Raw genomic sequence first — 20,655 nt, forward strand, 5'->3', positions numbered from 1 at the left:
TCACCTGTTCACTTTGGAGACACCTCTAGGCACTATTTTCTCCCTTGTGAATGGAGCAGATTTTGCAGGTGAAATCACAGTAAGATTCTGCAATTTTTATATCTCATTTAGTGCTTGCTCTGATTACCTCAGAAAAGGGAACATCACTGTCTCAGAAGGTGAATTTCTGTTCATCCTTATCAGAATTATTTCTCCTTCATGAGAACTCAAATGTCCAGATGGAGTCAGGGTGAATGTGAAACATCACCTTTTTCAAAAATTTTTACTACTATTTTCTCCTCCCTGTCTTACCAACTTGAATATATGAGATTCTATAAAATACCATATTCCTGAACTCTTTCACTGGCTCATATATAGGTCTTCTGGTAAAATGTAAGTAAGAGTATGGAAGAGAACATTCAAAAATAATAGGCTAGTCCCCTACCTCCCTAGGACTCCATACTCAGAAAAAAAAGGAACTCGTTACCCAGATTTCAGAGAAGTAGATGGTTCAATGGATGGAATTGGAGTTAGAAACTTGAATTCAAATCTAAGTTACTGTGTGACCGTGACCTTGGGCATTGAATTCCCTTAATTTGTTTTTCTCAATTTCCTCAAGTATAAATTGAGGATAATAATAGCATCTGTTTCTTGGGATTGTGAAATTCAAATGATATATTTGGAAGGGGTTTAGGGCAATACCTGACACATAATATGTGCTATGTAAATACTTGCCATTATTATTTTTATTACTAATAATATTATTGTTAAGATTGTTAATAATAAATATAACTAATGTTAGCTATAATACTTTGACTATAGTATTTTGCAGAACTCTTTGAGATACTACTTCATCACCTCTCAAATGAGGACAGTAGTTAAAATATTTATTCAAGGTGACTAGCACAGGAAGAGCTGTGGAGGAGAGTGAAAAATCATTGTCATTTTCCTGATTTCTTTTTGCTTTGGAATGTGAGGAATATTAGCTGTTACTCTACAGAGTTACCTAGGAAAAACTTCTATGTTCATCAAGTACATGGAGACTGTTACTCAGCCAGTCAAAATCCCTTAATATTTTGGGGTTGATAGCATGGCATTGTGATGATTCTTTACAAAAAATTTCAAAATTGCTTTTTTTTCATAACTGGGGAAAGGGTTCATTTAATTTTTTTCCATTAGCAGTACAATTTTTCTCTTCTCCTCATAGATACCTCAAAAAAAAGCATGGCTTTGGAAAATGCCTCTTCAGTCACTGAGTTCATCCTTGCAGGCTTAACAGATCAACCAGAGCTCCAGCTACCCCTATTCTTCCTATTTATGGGGATGTATGTGATCACTATAATGGGAAACTTTGGATTGATCATTTTAATCAGGATGAATTCTCAGCTTCACACTCCTATGTACTATTTCCTCTTTAACTTATCTTTCATAGATCTCTGCTACTCCTCTGTCTTTACGCCCAAAATGTTGATGAATTTTTTCCTAAAGAAAAACATTATCTCTTATTCAGGATGTATGGCTCAGCTCTATTTCTTCTGTTTTTTTGTTATTTCTGAATGCTATGTGTTGACAATAATGGCTTATGATCGTTATGTTGCCATCTGTAATCCATTGCTGTATAATGTCACTATGTCTGATCAAGTCTGTTCTTGGCTATTGGTTGGAGCATATGTAATGGGGTTTGCTGGTGCCATGGCTCACACTGGATGCATGCTGAGACTTGTCTTCTGTGATGCTCACATCATAAACCACTACATGTGTGACATCCTCCCCCTCCTCCAGCTCTCCTGCACCAGCACCCATGTCAATGAGCTGGTAGTTTTCATTGTTGTGGGCATTAATATTATAGTACCTAGTGTCACCATCTTTACTTCTTATGCTCTTATACTGTCCAGTATCCTGAGCATGAGCTCCACTGAGGGAAGGTCCAAAGCCTTCAGCACCTGTAGCTCCCACATAATTGCTGTTGCTCTTTTCTTTGGGTCAGCTTCATTCATGTACCTCCAACCGTCCTCCTCAGGATCTGTGGATCAGGGCAAAATATCTTCAATCTTTTACACAAATGTGGGACCTATGCTAAATCCTCTCATTTATAGTCTGAGGAATAAAGATGTTCAGTTTGCCATGAAGAAAACTTTGAAGAGTAGAAGGTTTACAAGAACCACAACAGGACTTTCATAATGTGATTTGAACCTAATTGCCAAGATTTTTTTTGCATTGATTAATTACAATTAACTCCAGAAGGAATCCTTATCCTTATCCAAATTATTTTCTCCCTGTTCTTGATTACTAACTTTCTCAGTAGGACTTACTTCCTTTGTTATAATATTGAAGTGGAAAGAAAAAGAGGATTATAGCATTAGTCTTGGAAGTTGCTTCTCCATGATCTTAATTAAGGCTCTTAGCCTTTTGGATTTCATCTTTTTAATTTGTAAACTTGTAGACATTTGGATTATGTGGCTTTTAAAATTTTTTATCTTCATAAATTTTTGATCTATGTCTCTCTAGGAAAATGCAATTTCCTTATTATATCTTTGAATAAATTATAGCTTAATCTTTTTTTCTTTATTCATTTTTACTGATTTGTAATTCAGGAAGAAAACACCTGAAAGCAGTATTTTGGGTAAATATTAATAATTTGTCCAAATTAGGGAGATATAAAACAACCTTCTCTCCCTTCTAGCAAATCTATCATAATTAATCTTACTGCCCTTTTTTGTATTGTATTTTTATTATTTTTCCTCTCAAAATTGTTATAAAAATTGGATAGGTATGGAAAATAGAATTTGTTCCTAACATCAAAATTCAAATTATTGTCCTTTCATATACCCTGACCCAATCCCTTGTGATATATAGAGATAGCTGCCTATTGGATTTTGAAACAGATGTTTTCTAACTCACACAATAAACATATAATAGGACTCATCTGGCTCAGAACAATAATTCAACATCTTAGTGTTTTGTAAATGGAATCTATTTACAACTAGACAATGCTGAGAAATGGATAACTAAAGCAACTTTAAGGAAAAATGTTTTCATTTTCTGAAAAAATTGGTAATAGTAAATATTCTTAGAATAGGCATAACATGTGAGAGATTAGAACAAGTTGATATAACTTATACATCTCTCTTGAGGTAAATTTCTGTTCCCTGGTCAAGTTGAGTGAACCTCTACTCTAGGATGAAAAAGGAATTTTTATTTTTGTTTCCTAACAGTTATTATCAGAAGCTAAGTGGAAGTTTGGGAAGACACCAAATTGTGAAAATATGTTTGCCATATAGTCCAACATTTTCATTTTATAGAGAGCTAAATACTCGCCCAAGTTGACATAGGTAGTGAGAAGAGTCTATATATGAAGAATTGAACATTTTTTGAGGAACAGTGTAGAGGTCACAGTTCTTGTAGTAGAAATGAAGTACAGTAAAATATAAAGAGTGCTGAGATATTATTTCAGATTCTCTCTAGTGTATCTAGTAACTAATTGACATTGACCAACTACTTTAAGCAACAGCTTATGCTTTTCCATATCAACAAAACAGAAATAACAACACTAGTTCAAAAAGTTGTCTTGAAAATCATTTGATAAAATACAGGAAAAATTTTGGGCAAATCTGAATAAGAATAGTTTCTAAATGCCAGTTATTTTTGCTATGTATCATTTTCTATTCTCATGTGTTTTTAATTTCCTGTCTTAAGCAGCAATATTTTAAAGTTTTTCATTCAATGTACATTGGAGATTATATGGATTTGATAGAGTAACATATTAATTTTTTTGTTTCTATGGCTCAAAAATCATATCTGAGCAGTTCTAACATTTCAGTCTCTGATAGTCATCCAGATCTGAAACAATTTGTTAGTCATATTTTTCTGATTATTTGAGATATTTATTTGTAGTATGGGCATCTGTCATTTTCCTTTTTTTCCTTTTTATTTTTTTTAATTATAGCTTTTTATTTACAAGATATATGCATGGGTAATTTTTCAGCACTGATCCTTGCAAAACCTTCTGTTTCAACTTTTCCCCTCTTCCCTCCCCCGTTCCCTCAGTGGCAGGTAGACCAATACATGTTGAATATGTTAAAGTATATGTTAAATACAATATATGTACACATATCCATACAGTTATTTACCTGCACAAGAAGAATCGGACTTTGTAATAAGGTAAAATTAACCTGAGAAGGAAAGAAAAAATGCAAGTGGACAAAAAGAGAGGGATTGGAAATGCTATGTAATGGTTCACACTCATTTCCCAGCATTCTTTCGCTGGGTGTAGCTAGTTCTATTCATTATTGAACAAATGGAACTGATTTGGTTCATCTCATTGTTAAAGAGAGCTACGTCCTTCAGAATTGATCATCATATTGTATTGTTGTTGAAGTGTATAATGATCTCCTGGTCCTGTTCATTTCACTCAGCATCAGTTCATGTAAGTCTCTCCAGGTCTTTTTGAAACCTTCCTGCTGTTTATGTCTTACAGAACAATAATATTCCATAACATTCATATACCACAATTTATTCAGCCATTTTCCAATTGATGGGCATCCATTCAATTTTCAGTTTCTGGACACTACAGATGGCTGCTGCAAACATTTTTGCACATACAAATCCCTTTCCCTTCTTTAAGATCTTTTTGGGATGTAAGCCCAATAGTAACACTACTGTATGCAAAATTTGATAACTTTTTGAGCATAGTTCCAAATTGCTCTCCAAAATGGCTGGATGTATTCACAATTCCACCAACAATGTATCAGTGTCCCAGTTTTGCCACATCCTCTCCAACATTCAGAATTATCTTTTCCTGTCATCCTAGCCAATCTGAGAAGTGAATAGTGGTATCTCAGAGTTGTTTTAATTTGCATTTCTCTGATTAATAATGACTTGCAGTGTTAGGATTCTTACAAGGTATATATACACTTAGTTCACATCTTTAAAGGAGTTCAAACCTTTAAAGGAGTTTACATCTTTAAAGGAGTTCGCTCATTGGTCTACACATGAAATTCACAGCTTTAAGAGAGCATAATTTTAAGGAACTCCCACAAGTCCATTCCCTGGGAGCATATAAGGATTCAGGATTCAGTGGGGAGAGTCAGAGTCTGGATGGAGTCAAGAAGAGGACTTCCCAGGAGAACTTCAGGGAAGCTCAAGGAGATTCAGAGAGCCAAGATTTCAGTGGAGAGATTCACAAGTCCAGGAGATTCACAAGTCTAAAAGAAAAGTCTGCTCATGGACTTCCAAGAGATTCAAGGCCAAAGAGGACTTTGGGAGATTCACAATTAGGATTGAATTCTGGGAAACCCACAATCCCACATTCTTGGAGGCAGAGTCTGATTCATTCCCACATCTACCTTCATGCTGGCTGGAGGCTTTGGATTCAGAGGGAGCTAAAGACTGAAGCTGGCTGGAGACATTCTGACAAGAGGTCATGGGCGAACCAAGGAGAGAGATAGGCCTCACTAAAGCCAACCAGGCCCCAGGAAAAGATTTAGGATTTTGAAGGACACAATAGAGGATCTGGACTTTAACTCCTGGGTGCATTTTGGGATTATTGAACTGGAACTAAAGCCAAGGCTACCTCCAGAAGCTCCCCAAGGGACCTGCTCCCAAGACAACGATTGCAACTTAGAGAAAAAGAACATTACATTGGAGCATCTTTTCATATGGTTATAAATAAAATTTTTAATCGCTAAAATGTAATGCTTCTCATGTCTAATTATAGTCATCAGGTCATATCTTCTTGGTATTCCATAGATGCTAAATTTTTAAATCTTTTAATAATGCATTTTACAGATTTCTAATTTTCTTTCTTTTTTCAAAAAATTATATTTTATTTTTATTTAATTTTATATTTAATTTTTTCCAATTGCAGGTAAAAAATATTCTCTTTAAAAATTCTCTTTCCCTCTGTTCTCTCCTTTCTTGAGAAGACAAGCAGTTTTCTCAAGAAAATTTTCTTCTAACAATATAATAGTTTATTATCAGATCATAAACCTATTGGTAAAGGGATCAATGGCTTGTCTCAATTTTTGCCAAAACTCCCAAGATGAATTTTTAAAGTTTATAACAGACAGCAGAGCAAGGTAGGTGATATCATAGGGTTAAGGATATTATGATTGGTCACAAAAATGAGACTGGAAGTTAGAAAATGAAGAACTAACAATAGCAACCCCTCTTTCCTTCTTGTGACTTAGAAAAGGTTTTTTCAACTCTACCTGCAAGGCTGAAAGAGAGTGAATAGTGGATCAGACTTTTTGTATATCAAACCAGACATCTTTGAAGGATATTGTTATTTCTCCCAGTATCCTTTAAAGAGAATATGATTCTGTGAGACAAGAAGAGAAATTGATAAGCAAGAGAACTGGATTTTTACATTAAAGTCATTATAGATCAACTGAATGTCTGCCTAAATTCAGAGACAAACAACCATGACTTGTGCTATTTCAGCACAAAATCAATTAATTGTCAATATGATCAATAAAAAGATATAAAACCAAAATTAATGCAATCTTATCTTTTGTGGAATGTAATTTTATTTCATTATGATTTGAAAAATAATTTAATATTTCTGCTCTTTTTGCATTTGTCTAATACATTTTTTTTGTAGATGGTATATACAACTGTGAAAATGCATATTCTTGTATATTCCCATTCAGCTTTCTCTAGAGGTCTAGAATCTAATTTAAAAATTCTATTTATCTCCTTAACTTTTTTCTTATTCATTTTTTGTAAGCTTGATTAAGTTTACAGAGGGTAAAGTTGAGATCCCACCCCCCAGTATAGTTTTACTGCCTATTTACCTTTCTAACAACTTTTATTTTTTCTTTAAGAATTTAATGCTAGGGGAGGGGGGTGGGGGGAAGGAGGGGAAAAATTGGAACTAAAGGCTTGACAATTGTCAGTTTTGTAAAATTATCCATGCATATTTCTTGTAAATAAAAAGCTATAATTTAAAAAAAAAAGAGCTAAATACTGGAGTTGGAGTATCTGGCAGTCAGTATGAAATCAATATCAATCAATTGGAGCTTGCGTATAATGTTTTCATCTGTTATACAAAAAGTAGAAGTAGGAAATAGCTCCAACCATCTTAACTAGAAATAAGATCAATGACAACAAAAAAGGGATACTCTGTCAATGTCTATGAATATTTTCAATGAGTTCAAGAGAGAGTGAAAATTGTGAGGCAGAATTTTGTTTCACATTCTTTGATAATAAATGACATCTAATAAAAAATAAATTCTGAAGATGAAATGGCAAAAAAAAAAGAATTTTATGCTATGAATTCAGTGCATTTATATTTAGTATTGATATTCCTTCATTGCCTATGGAATCTTAGATCAAATTTTTTATTTTCTCCTTTAATTAAACTTATTTTTGCTTTTGCTTTGTCTGAGAACATCATGCTATCCCTGTTTTTTTTCCCCCCCAATTTCTGCTGCAGCATAATAGATTCTGCTATAGGTCCATTTTCTTCTTTTGATTGTCTCTGCTTCAAGTATGTTTCTTTTAAGAAATATATTATTAGAATCTTTTTAAAAATCTACTCTTCTATCTGCTTCCATTTTATGGGTGAATTCATCATTCACCATTGACATTCACCATTGTACTTATGAACTGTGTTTTTTTTTTCCCTTTTCATCCTATTTTATCCTGTTTATCTCTTCTTCCACTCTGTCTCTTCTAAAAAGTGTATTTTTCTTTTAACCATTACCTCCTTTAATCTATCTTTTCTTCTACCAGTCCTTGCCTTCTCTTATTTCGCCTTGTCTCCTAATTTCTTGTAGGGCAAGACAATATCTGTAGCCAACGTTTTAGCTTATTCCAACTAGAGAAAATATCAAATGGTATTGTCACTGTCTCCTGCCTTATATTCCTTTCTACTGTAAAAGTTCTTCCTTTTATGTCTCACCCTTCCTTCTTTGTCTTAATGAATCCCTCTTTCACACCCCTTAATTTTATTTTTGAAATCATAACATCATACTTTACCCATATACTTTTGCTCTTCTATGTATAATCCTGACTCCCCTAGCTATATTCTTATATAGAAATCAAAATAGTTTTAATTTATTGAATCCCTTATTGATTACTCTTTCTTGTGTACTTTTAAAAGATTCTGTAGAGCCCTGAAATTTTGTGAAAGTCAAATATTCTGTTCTGCTTTGGTCTTTTTAATAAGAATATTTGAAAGTCCTCTATTTCATCATATATACATTTCCCCCCCTGTAGGGTTATATTCGATTTTTGTGGGTCACTTATTATTGTGTGTAAATCTAAATCCTTTGCTCTCCAGGTACAATCAGTTGGATATTCTTTTTTTTTTTTAATGAATGACTTACGCAAGTCTAATTTTTAAGGATTTATTTTCTGCAGTGGATTTTTGTCTTTTCCATTTGGTCAGTTCTACTTTTTAACATGTTCTTTTCTTCTGTTTTTTTTTGTGATTCTCTTGTGATTTAGCCAATTTTGTTATTTTCCTTAATTTTTGTGCCTCCTTTTTCAAGCTGTTGATTCTATTTTCATAATTTTCTCACATCATTCTCATTTTTCTTAATTTTTCTACATCTATTATTTGATATTTAAAATTGTTTTTGCATCCTTCTAAGCTTTATTTTTCAGCCTATGACCAATTTAAATTCTTCTTTGATTTTTTTGCATGTAACTGTTTTGCTTTTGTTGTCTTTTGTTGTTTTTATGAATTGATCTTTCTTGTTATATATTCTATGATCATGTTCTTTTTTGTTGTTGTTTGCATCCCTTTTCCTCAGCCAACTTCTTGACTTTTAATTTTATGCTCAAGTTTGACTCTTAGTAGTAAGATTGTATACTGCATAGAGGTCCATGCCTAAAATTAGGAAGACATGAATTCCTTTCAAACCTCTTGACACTTATTAGTTGTCACTAGCTGACAAGTCACTTAACTCTGTTTCCTTTAGTTTCCTCATCTGCAAAATAAGCTGGAAATGGAAATGACAAACTGTTCCAGTATTTTTGTCAAGAAATCCCATAATGAAGCCATGAAGAATTAGATTAGGGGACTTTGGATATAGGAGCTTTGACTTTTAAAAAATTATCTTCTGACTATGTCTTTTGCTCTTCCTTTTCACCATATTAACTTTCTGTGGTCATAATCTTTTTCTGTTGTTTGCTTTCTCCAGTCCTTTTTTTTTTTTTTTTTTTTTTAAATTTTTAACTCTGTTAAAGTAGGGCTGTTTCCAGGATTGAGAATGCAATGTCCTAAGCTTCAGAACATTTGTAGCTGTTTTCTAAGATCCTTCAAGGGACCTGTAAATTTTCAGTTCTTTCAAGATGGAATAATCCAAGTAGAAGTGAGTTTACTATCATTCTAGCTTGTTCTCTTGTCTGTGAACAAACAAAGCACTCTCTTCTGTTCTGGAACTGTGAGGAGAGTCCTGCTCCATTGTTTTAAGTTCTAGTGTACCAGTGCTCCTTCTTGTTCTCGGACTGTGAGTCAGGACTGTATTCTGGAGGTCCTCATAATCTCGGACAAAGTGAAAGAGTCCTGCCACAGTACTAGCAAAGAGACCTCCTTCTGACCAGCGAGCCAACCTCTTTTCCATCTGTGGATTGATACTCTGGAAGCCATGGCTACTGCTGCTTCTGTTACTATCACTGCTTGCTGCTAATTCAGTGGCTCCTAAGACCTGCTCCTAGTATACTGTGACTGTGCTCCTCTCTTAAATCTTTTCTGCCAGACTTCTAAGTCTGTGTCTGTGGACTGTGAGATCTGAATACCAGTCACTGATTCAGAGGTCTCCAAGGACTTCTCCTGGTTTGGTGGGCCAAGAATCTTGCTGGCATGGCCTGTATCAGTACTATTTTCACCTAGATGAAATAGACATTTCCTGCTGACCTAAGTTGTGTTTCACTAGAAATTGTTTTAATCTATCTTTTCTTTGTGAGTTCTCATACTCTAGAATTTGTTTATTGTCATTATTTAAAGGTTTTTGGAGAGGCTTAGGGGAGAACTCAGGTGAGTCCATACCTTTAATTTGCCCTCTTGATTCTGTCTATGTTTTATACATTTTCAAATAACTTAAATAGTCAGTTCTGTTTCAGAATTTAATTACCTGCAAAGTTGTGAAACAAAACAAATTGTTTTTCTTAAAAATATAATTTGTAATATAAATTATAATTTGTACAAATTTTGTTATGTAATGTAAAGAATGATAAGACATAACATGATTTTAAGGACTTTAGGATGAGAATTGAACATTTGTAAATCACTAAAACAGAGTCAGTATCTTTCTGCATTCTCAACCAAAAGTGTACAGAACAGCTTTGTTATTTTCTCTATTACCTATGTGGCACATATGGAATGTAGTTTAATCTATATTTTGTAATCTAGTTTCTTAGCTATAATATTTCATAGTAAATATAACAGTTTATGTATTTTATTTTATAGTGTAATTTCTAATAAAACTATAAATTTGAAAGGCCAGTTTTATTCTTTTCATTACATTTTTCTAATTTTGATATTAATATCTTCTTAGAGTATCATAACATTCCCTTACAGTCATGTACAGTCATAATTTGTTCAAGTACTCTCTATTTTGGAAAATTACAGATCCCTTCATAATATGATTATTCTTAGTTGACTTGCCAAAATATATCAAAATATTATCAGAGAAATTTTTTTAAAAATTTATTTAAAACTTACATACAAAATAGAAGAAACCATGTGCACAACAAAACATAAGAGAAGACATGTGAGACATTAAATTTCCATTTCTAGAAAGCCTATATAATGAAAACTACAATTTGTGTTGAGAACTGTATGTCTTTGTTTCTTGTATGTTTTCTTTTGTTCTTTTCTCCTCTTTCCTACTCCCCACATGCTCCAAGAAGGATATAATTATTCTCAAATCTATTTATACATAGACACAAATGTAAATAGATATCTATAATCATATACCTATACATATAACATATATGTTATATTTACATATGTGTGAGGGTGCAGTACATTTGTTTGTTATCTTTCTCTGAAGATGTATAACATTTATAAGTATGATGTAGGGAAAAGTGAGGAAATTTCTGCTCATAAGGAATGCCAGTTCCAACAACACTGCCCAAATGTGGCCCTAAGCAAGAAGAAACCAGCACACTCCTGGTGAGTGTGGAATCAATGGGGCAGGAACACAGCTGGCTATAGGCTGTTTTAGAAGGATGGGATTCTTGATTTCAGGTTCCAAGAACTGAAGGAGGGGCTGAACCCAGAGGCATCATTACATCATCCCAGAAGAAGAGATAATTACACTAGACAGCTGTTATTAAAAAACTAGAATGAGGAAAAGAAGAAAGAATCCAATAATAGAAAGCTACTAAGTGAATAGAGAAAACTGGGATTCATCTTCAGAGAAGGATAATAAAACAAAACCGCCTCACCTACCCTGAACAGAAACATCAACTAGTCACCTGCCCAAAGAAAATTCATAGAACTCAAAAAAATCTCTGAAAATCAAATGAGATATTGAGAAAAAATTTTAAAATAAGAATAATCTAAGAAAAAAGTATTGAGAAAAGAAAGACAACCAATTAGAAAAGCAGATCAAAATCTTAAGAAAATGATACTTTATAAATTAGAATTGGGCAAGGGGAACCCAGAAAAGTTATGGGAACAAGAAATAGCAAAGGAAAATAAAGAGAATGAAAACTTAGGAGAAAATGTGAAACAACTCATAAAAAACTGATCTGGAGATCATCTCACATTATTTTTGTTAGTTTGGTTATTGATATAGTCAATTATGCTAATAGTTTTCTTAACATTGAACCAGCCCTTCATTCCTCCTATAAATCCTACTTGATCATAGTATATTATCCTGGGGATGACTTTCTGTAATCTCTTTGCTAATATTTTATGTAAGATTTGGGAACATATCAAAAAAAAGAAAAAAAGTAAGAATAATTGAACTACCTAAAAGCTATAAACAAAAAAGAATCTTGAAACAAAAATACAATAAAAAATAATACAAAAAAGTTAGAACAAGAGAGAAAAATTGAAATAGAAAACCCACTGATCACCAACTGAAAGAGATCCTAGTAGAGAAAATGACAAAATATAAAGCCAACTTCCAAACTTCCCAGATTTAGGAGAAAACATTATAAACAACAAAAAAGGAGCAACTCAGGATGATGGTACCACAATTAGAATCCTAAAAGACTTAGCAGAGACCACACTAAAAACTACAGGTCTTGGAATAGTATATAACAAAGAGTAAAAGAACTGAGATTGTGACTGAAAATATCGTACCAGCAAAGTTAAGCATAATTCTGAATGAAAAAAGGATATTCAATGAATTGTCAGAATTTCAGGATTTTATTGCAAAAAAGTAGGAAATTTGACATATAGGAAACAGGATGTAAACACAAAAAACTCATTATTAGGGACCCAATAAGGACAAATTGTTTATGTTTTATATAAAAAACTATATGTCTAAGATTGTTATTACTCAATGGTTTGAAAGAAAGACTGGGTTAGAGATGAGTATGATCAAATTCTAGAAAGCAAAGCTGTGTAAGGAAAGGTGTAAAGAATGACTATGTTATTTAAATAAGGTGCAAGAGGAAGAACTGACAGACAATTAGAATAGGAAGGAGGGCAAGTTGTTCTGGAACCTTACATATTTAGAAGGGCATAAAATTGTTCTAAATTCAGAAAAAAACATAAGAAGATAAGGGGATATGGAGGGGAGAGAGGATAAGGAAGGAATTTAAAAGAGAGAACACTACTCATCAGATATGGGTTAAAGATAGAAGAATGTATACATTTAGAAGGGAATAAAAGTCTAAATTTATAAAGAAATAAGAGATTAAGGAGATGAGTTAAGGGGGGGTGTAGAGATGGTTATGTAAATTAATGAGAGTGGTATAAAATGGTAACAACACATATTTTAGGAAAAGTAAAAATGTCTTCTAAATGTAGATAGAAACAGGTGAATGGTTGTGGCTGGGGAAGAGTATAAGGGAAGGATCCTTGTAGAGAGAAAGTTAAGTAATAGGAAGGCAAATTAGTGGAGAGAAATAAAACAGAAAAGGAAGGAGGGAAAAGAAATGACATATATACAAATACATTAAATATCAGGTGTAGAATTTATTAGGTTAAAAAGAATTAGAAGTATTCAACATCATTTCAAAATTAAAACTAAAATAGATTAATCAAAAGAGAAAAATTTGGGAAAGTACACTTTATGTCAGCCATATTAATTAATATTGTTTTAGACTATTTAAAATACCTAGAAAGTATAAGGTTAGAATATTGCTATTATGTGGGAAATGAAGTGTTGGTAGATTTTAAAATTAATTTTATAATTATAACATTTTTTGACAGTACATATGTATAGGTACTTTTTTTTTTTACAACATTATCCCTTGAACTCCCTTCTGTTCTGAATTTTCCAGTCCTTCCCTCCACCCGCTCCCCTAGATGGCAGGCATTCCCACACATATTAAATATGTTATAGTATATCCTCGATAAAATATATGTGTGCAGAACCGAAATTTTCTTTATCTTTTTCTTTCTTTCTTTCTTTTTTGTTGTTGCAAAGAAGAATTGGATTCAGCAGGTAAAAATAAGTTGGGAAGAAAAATGAAAAATGCAAACACTTTACACTCATTTCCCAGTGTTCCTTCTCTGGGTGTAGCTGATTCTTTCCATCATTGATCAATTGGAACTGAATTAGATCTTCTCTATGTTGCAGATATCCACTTGTATCAGAATACATCCTCATACAGTATTGCTGTTGAAGTGTACAAAGATCTCCTAGTTCTGCTCATCTCACTCAGCAGTTGATGCAAGTCTCTCCACGCCTGTCTGTATTCATCCTGCTGGTCATTTCTTAGAGAACAATAATACTCCATAACATTCATGTACCACAACTTACCCAACCATTCTCCAAACGATGGCATCTATTCATTTTCCAATCACTACAAAAAGGGCTGCCACAAACATTTTGGCACATACAGGTCCCTTTCCCTTCTTTAGAATTTCCTTGGGATATAAGCCCAGTAGTAGCACTACTGGATCAAATGGTATGCACAGTTTGATAACTTTTGGGGCATAATTCCAGATTGCTCTCCAGAATGGTTGGAATGAATGGACACAACTCCACCAACAATACATCAGTGTCCCAGTTTTCCCACATCCTCTCCAACATTCATCATTATTTTTTCCTGTCATCTTAGCTAATCTGACAGGTGTGTAGTGGTATCTCAGAGTTGTATTAATTTGCATTTCTCTGATCAATAGTGATTTGGAACACTCATATGAATGGAAATAGTTTCAATTTCATCATTTGAAAATTGTCTGTTCATATCCTTTGACCATTTATCAATTGGAGAATGGCTTGATTTCTTATAAATTAGAATCAATTTTCTATATATTTTGGAAATGAGGCCTCTATCAGAACCTTTAACTGTAAAATGTTTTCCCAATTTGTTACTTCCTTTCTAATCTTGTTTGCATTACTTTTTTTGTGCTTAAAAAAGCTCTTTAATTTGATGTAATCAAAATTTTCTATTTTGTGATCAATAATGATATTTAGTTCTCCTTTGGTCACAAATTTCTTTCTCCTCCACAAGTCTGAGAAGTAAACTATCCTGTGTTCCTCTAATTTATTTATGATCTCATTCTTTATGCCTAAATCATGGACCCATTTTGATCTTATCTTAGTATGTGGTGTTAAGTGTGGGTCCATGCCTAGTTTCTGCCATACTAATTTCTAGTTTTCCCACCAGTTTTTGTTAAATAATGAATTCTTATCTGAAAAGTTGGGATCTTTGGGTTTGTCAAAGACTAGATTGGTATATTTGTTCACTATCTTGTCTTGTGAACCTAACCTATTCCACTGATCAACTAGTCTATTTCTTAGCCAATACCAAATGGTTTTGGTGACTGCTGCTTTATAATATAGTTTTAGATCAAGTACAGCTAGGCCACCTTCATTTGATTTTTATTTTCATTAATTCCCTTGAAATTCTCGACCTTTTGTTCTTCCATATGAATTTTGTTGTTATTTTTTTCTAGGTCATTAAAATGGTTTCTTGGGAGTCTGATTGGTATAGCACTAAATAAATAGATTAGTTTAGGGAGTATTGTCATCTTTATTATATTTGCTTGGCCTATCCAAGAGCACTTAATATTTTCCCAAATATTTAAATCTTACTTTATTTTTGTGGCAAGTGTTTTGTAATTTTGCTCATATAATTCCTGACTTTCCTTTGGTAGATAAATTCCCAAATAATTTATACTATTGACAGTTATTTTGAATGGAATTTTTCTTTGTATCTCTTGCTGTTGGATTTCGCTGGTAATGTCTAAAAATGCTGAGCATTTATGTGGATTTATTATGTATTCTGCAACTTTGCTAAAGTTATGAATTATTTCTAATATCTTTTTAGCAGAATCTTTGGGGTTCTCTAAGTATACCATCATATCATCTGCAAAGAGTGATAGTTTGATTTCCTCATTACCTATTCTAATTCCTTTAATCTCTTTCTTGCCTCTTATTGTCGAGGATAGCATTTCTAATACAACATTGAATAGTAATGGTGATAGTGGACAACCTTGTTTCACTCCTGATCTTACTGAGAAAGTATCCAGTTGATCCCAATTACATATGATGTTTACTGACAGTTTTAAATATATGCTCCTAATTATTTTAAGGAATAGTCCATTTATTCCTATACTCTCAAGTGAGTGTTTTTAGTAGGAATGGATGTTGGCTTTAGTCAAATGCTTTTTCTGCCTCTATTGAGATGATCATATGGTTTTTGTCAATTTAGTTTGATATAGTCGATTATACTAATAGTTTTCCTAATATTGAACCAGCCCTGCATTCCTGTTATAAATTCCACTTGGTCATAGTATATTATCCTGGGACTGATTTTCTGTAGTCTTTTTGCTAATATTTTATTTAAGATTTTAGCATCATTATTCTTTAGGGAGATTGGTCTATAATTTTCTTTCTCTGTTTTCAATCTACCTGGATATAGGTATCAGTACCATGTCTGTGTCAGAAAAGGAATTTGGTAGGGCTCCTTCAATCCCTATTTTTTCAAATAGTTTATATAGCATTGGAGTTAATTGTTCTTTAAATGTTTGGTAGAATCCACATGTAATTCCATCTGGTCCTGGGGATTTTTTCTTAGGGAGTTGGTTAATAGCTTGTTCTATTTCTTTTTCTGAAATGGGACTACTTAGACTATTTACTTCTTCCTCTGTTATTCTGGGCAAGCTATATTTTTGAAGGTATTCTTCCATTTCATTTAAGTTATCGAATTTATTGTCATAAAATTGGGCAAAAATTTCCTCTTCTTTAGTGGCGATTTCTCCCTTTTCATTTTTAAGACTAACAATTTGCTCTTCTTCTTTTTAAAATCAGATTTACTAAGGGTTTGTCTATTTTGTTGTTTTTTCATAGAACCAACTCTTAGTTTTATTAATTAATAAATTAAAAATCAATAATTTTTTTACTTTCAATTTTATTAATCTCTCCTTTTATTTTTAGAATTTCAAGTTTTGTTGGTCTGGGAGTTTTTAATTTGTTCCTTTTCTAGCATTTTTAGTTGTAAGCCCAATTCATTGACCTCTTTCTCTATTTTATGCAAGTATGCCTCTAGACATAGAAAGTTTCCTTTTATTACTTCTTTGGCTGTATCCCACACATTTTGGTATGATATCTCATTATTGTTATTTTCTTGGGTGAAGTTATTAATTATGTCTATGATTTGCTGTTTAACCCAATCATTTTTTAGTATGAGGTTATTTAGTTTCCATTTTTTTTGGGTCTATTTTCCCCTGGCTTTTTATTGAATGTAACTTTCATTGCAATGTGGTCTGAAAAGGATGTATTTACTATTTCTGCCTTACTGCATTTGATTTTGAGGGTTTTATGTCCTAATACATGGTCAATTTTTGTATAGCTTCCATGAACTGCTGAGAAGACAGTTTACTCCTTTCTGTCTCCATTTAGCTTTCTCCAAAGATCTGTTATATCAAACTTTTCTAATATTCTATTTACTTCTTTGACTTTTTTCTTATTTTTTTTGTGATTTGATTTATCTAATTCTGAGAGTGCAAGCTTGAGATCTCCCACATTATATTTTGCTGTCTATTTCTTCTTGCAGCTTTCTTAATTTCTCTTTTAAGAATTTAGATGCTGCACCACTTGGTGAGTATATGTTTAATATTGACACTGCTTCATTATCTATGCTATCCTTTAGCAAGGTATAGTGCCCTTCCTTATATCTTTTAATTAGATCAATTTTTGCTTTTTCTTGATCTGAGCTGAGGATGGTTACCCCTGGTCTTTTGGCTTCACCTGAAGCATAGTAGATTCTGCTCCAATCTTTTACCTTTATTCTGTATGTATCATCCTGTTTCAGGTGTGTTGCCTGTAAAAACATATTGTAGGATTCTGGCTTTTAATCCAGTCTGCTAACTGCTTCCTCTTTATGGGGGAGTTTACCCTATTCACATTTATAGTTAAAATGACTAATTCTATATTGCTTGACATTCTGTTAACCCCTGCTTATGTTTTTCTCCTTTCCTTCCTCCTTACCCCCTCCCCAGTATTAAACTTGTGAGCACCACTTGCTTTTTACAACCCTCCCTTTTTAATATCCTTCCCTCACCTTAAAGTTCCTCCTCCTATTTTACCTCTTTTCCTCAAAATTTCTATATTCCCTTCCCCTTAGCTTACTCCTTCCCTTTTTACTTTTCCCCTCCCACTTTTCAATGAAGTGGAAGGAGTTTCACCATAAATCGAATATGTCTATTGATACATACTATTTTCATCCCCCTCCTTTCTTTCTCTCAGATTTAATAGGTTACCTTTGCCTCTTTGTGAGATGTACTACCAACACTTTACCCTTTTTTATGATATAATTTCCTTTCCACCTCTAGTTTCTAGAACAAATTATACGTGTGTTCTTTATATATCTTTACGGCAGAAATATAGTTCTCAGTATTTCTTTTTGCCTATTTAGAAATCTCTTTGAGTTTTGTATTTGGAGATCAAACTTTTTGTCTAGATCTGTTTTTTTCATCAAGAATAGATGGAATTCATGTATTTTGTTAAATGTCTATCTTCTTCCCTGGAAAAAGATGCTCATTTTTGCTGGGTAAGTTATTCTAGGTGGCATATCAAGTTCCTTAGCCTTTCAGAATATCATATTACAGGCCCTTTAATGTGGATGCTGCTAGATCCTGGGTTATCCTTATCGTGGCTCCTCCATATCTGAATTGATTTTTTTCCAGCAGCTTGCAATATTTTTTCCTTCGTCTGATGGTTCTTGAGCTTGGCCACTATATTTCTTGACATTCTGATTTTCAGTAGGTGATGAATTTTTTCAATGTCTATTTTATCCTCTGTTTCTAAAATGTTTGGGCAGTTCTCTTTGATAATTTCCTGGAAGATAGTGTCCAGGCTCTTTTTGTCCTCATATTTTTCAGGGAGTCCAATTTTCTCAGATTGTCCTTCCTGGATCTATTTTCCAGGTCTGTTGTCTTCCCAATAAGGTACTTGACATTCTTTTCCATTGTTTCATTTTTCTGGTTTTGCTTGACTGCTTTTTGGTTTCTCCTTGAGTCATTCAATTCTACTTGTTTGATTCTGATTTTCATTGATGTATTTTCTTCACTCACTTTTTTATATCTTTTTGTAATTGTCCAATTGATTTTTAAAGTGAGTTTTTTTTTCTTCATTTCATCAATTTTATTTTTAGAGAGTTATTTTCTTTTTCCAACTTACTAATCCTGTTTTCCTTGGTGTTGTTTACCTTTTCCAATTCACTAATTTTGTTTCTCAATGATTTGATTTCTTTATCCACTCTATCTTTAAGTGAGTGGGATGACTTCTCCATACTTTCTTCCCAAGCATCCCTTTCCTTTTCCCATTTCTCTTCTACCTCTCCTGTGAGAGCCTTTTTGATTTCTTCTATGACTGTTTTGTGTATTGAGGCGCAGATCATATCTTCCTTAGGGGATTCCTCTGGACACAGTCTATTTTTAGTCTCCTCAGTGTTTGAAGTCCATATAAAAGCTATCAATGATTAGAGCCTTTTTAAATTTTTTGTTCGTTTTGTCAGAGCAGAATCAAAGAGAATAAACTGACAAGAAAAACAATTGGTCTGCTTTTGGGAGGGATGGGGCTGGATGGTCTTACAGGGCTTACTCTATATGCTGCAGGAGACAGCAGAGAGGCCCTAACAGAAAAGTAATGGCTGTGCTGCATCTGCGCTCTGAGGCTCTGAGGCCCTAAAAACACTCTGAGTCACTCCAGGTTGGGGTGGGGGTGGCCAGGTCTGGAGAAATGCTAGTTTTTCGGGGTTTTATTCTTTAACTCCCATGTTTACAGCTTCTCTGCTGATCCTGGCTTGCTGCAAAGATTGACTATCCACACTATGGTAAAGGTCATTCCACAAAAATGGCAGAGATCACACCCCTCCCCGCTCAGGTCTGAGCAGTGTGAGCTGCCTTGCTCTTGCTACTTGCCCTCTGCCTGTGCCCAGTCTGTTCTTCCCTCCCTGGAGGATAAACAGACCTTTTCTGGCAAATTTCAAGGATGTCTTCTCTTGGTAATTATTTGTGGGTTTTTTTTCTGGTCAAGCATTAATTCTGAGGCTTGTCATGAAATAAATTCTGAGAGAAAACATGGAGCTCAAGCAGCTATGTGCCTCCTCTCCTCCATCTTGGCTGGAAATCCCCCAAGTATTGGTAGATTTTAAAAAATATGAAAAGATGTGGATTTATAGTAGGTGTTTTCCATTTTCAAAGTAACAGAGGACACAAGCACAGTATAGTTTTCCATAGATGTATATGTGTATGATTGTAGATATCTATTTAAATGTTTTTGTATATACATATACATATATATCTCCTCTTAATTAAAGGTGAATACTAGTTGAATTGAACCAAGATAATAAAGATAGCTGTGAAGATAGTTGAAAGATGGACTTGAAAATAAATAGCTTCTCAGGAGTCGGGAAGTAACTTGGAACCTCGAATCAATACTTTAATAAGGTGTGGTTCATTCATGGTGGCAGTGGGAAATATACATTAGTCCAAGAAAACACAAATGAGAATATCTTTATTTCTTATCCAGGAAGTTCAGAAAACAAGAAGATTCTTCCAGTGACATGAATGTTTTTGGTGATTTTTCTCCTGCTGAAGTTGCTTAGAAGCTAGGTATGAGCCAAATTTTTTTTTTTTTGCAAAAAGAGATGAAAATATTGTGGTATTAGAATATCATAGGATAATTTTCTGTCCCATTCATTTAAATGATAAAATACTTCATATAAGCCTTTATATTCTCTAGGAGAGTTTCCTAAACAGGATAAAAGAAATAAAGTAAAAAGGAACTTTAGATGAAAAACATTTCTGAGGAAATGTAGGAAAATCAAAATTGATGTCAATGGATTCATGAGAAACACTATAGCATGTTAGTCTTTGAAGTGGTTTTGGAGAAGATATAGGCCAATTAATTCATTTTATAGTGCAGACAACTGAGGAAGATGGTGTTGTGACTTACACAAAGATAAATAATAATTACTGATGTCAATCATTATTCTTGTGGTATTTTTTCATGTTAGCATTTCACAGAATAATAATTTTCCAACCAAAAATAATCCAAGCAGAACCCATTCCTCTCACACAGTCTCTAC

General features: G+C 33.4%; 1 protein-coding gene and 1 pseudogene across 1 annotated transcript; one reads left to right on the forward strand and one right to left on the reverse strand.

The window, feature by feature from the left end:
- The window catches only part of LOC141562253 (olfactory receptor 8B3-like), an 86,113-nt pseudogene that overhangs the window by 42,893 nt on the left and 22,565 nt on the right, over window positions 1–20,655 (reverse strand).
- LOC141563197 (olfactory receptor 8B3-like) lies at window positions 1,189–2,160 on the forward strand. The gene has a single exon (XM_074303948.1). The coding sequence runs from the start codon at window positions 1,204–1,206 to the stop codon at window positions 2,158–2,160; it is 957 nt and encodes a 318-aa protein (XP_074160049.1). The 5' UTR covers window positions 1,189–1,203.

This window comes from Sminthopsis crassicaudata, chromosome 3 (genome assembly GCF_048593235.1).
Source record: "Sminthopsis crassicaudata isolate SCR6 chromosome 3, ASM4859323v1, whole genome shotgun sequence".
NCBI lineage: Eukaryota > Metazoa > Chordata > Mammalia > Dasyuromorphia > Dasyuridae > Sminthopsis > Sminthopsis crassicaudata.

Coding starts and splice junctions, on each gene's coding strand:
- LOC141563197 (XM_074303948.1), top strand. CDS start 1,204: ATGGCTTTGGAAAATGCCTCTTCAGTCACTGAGTTCATCCTTGCAGGC.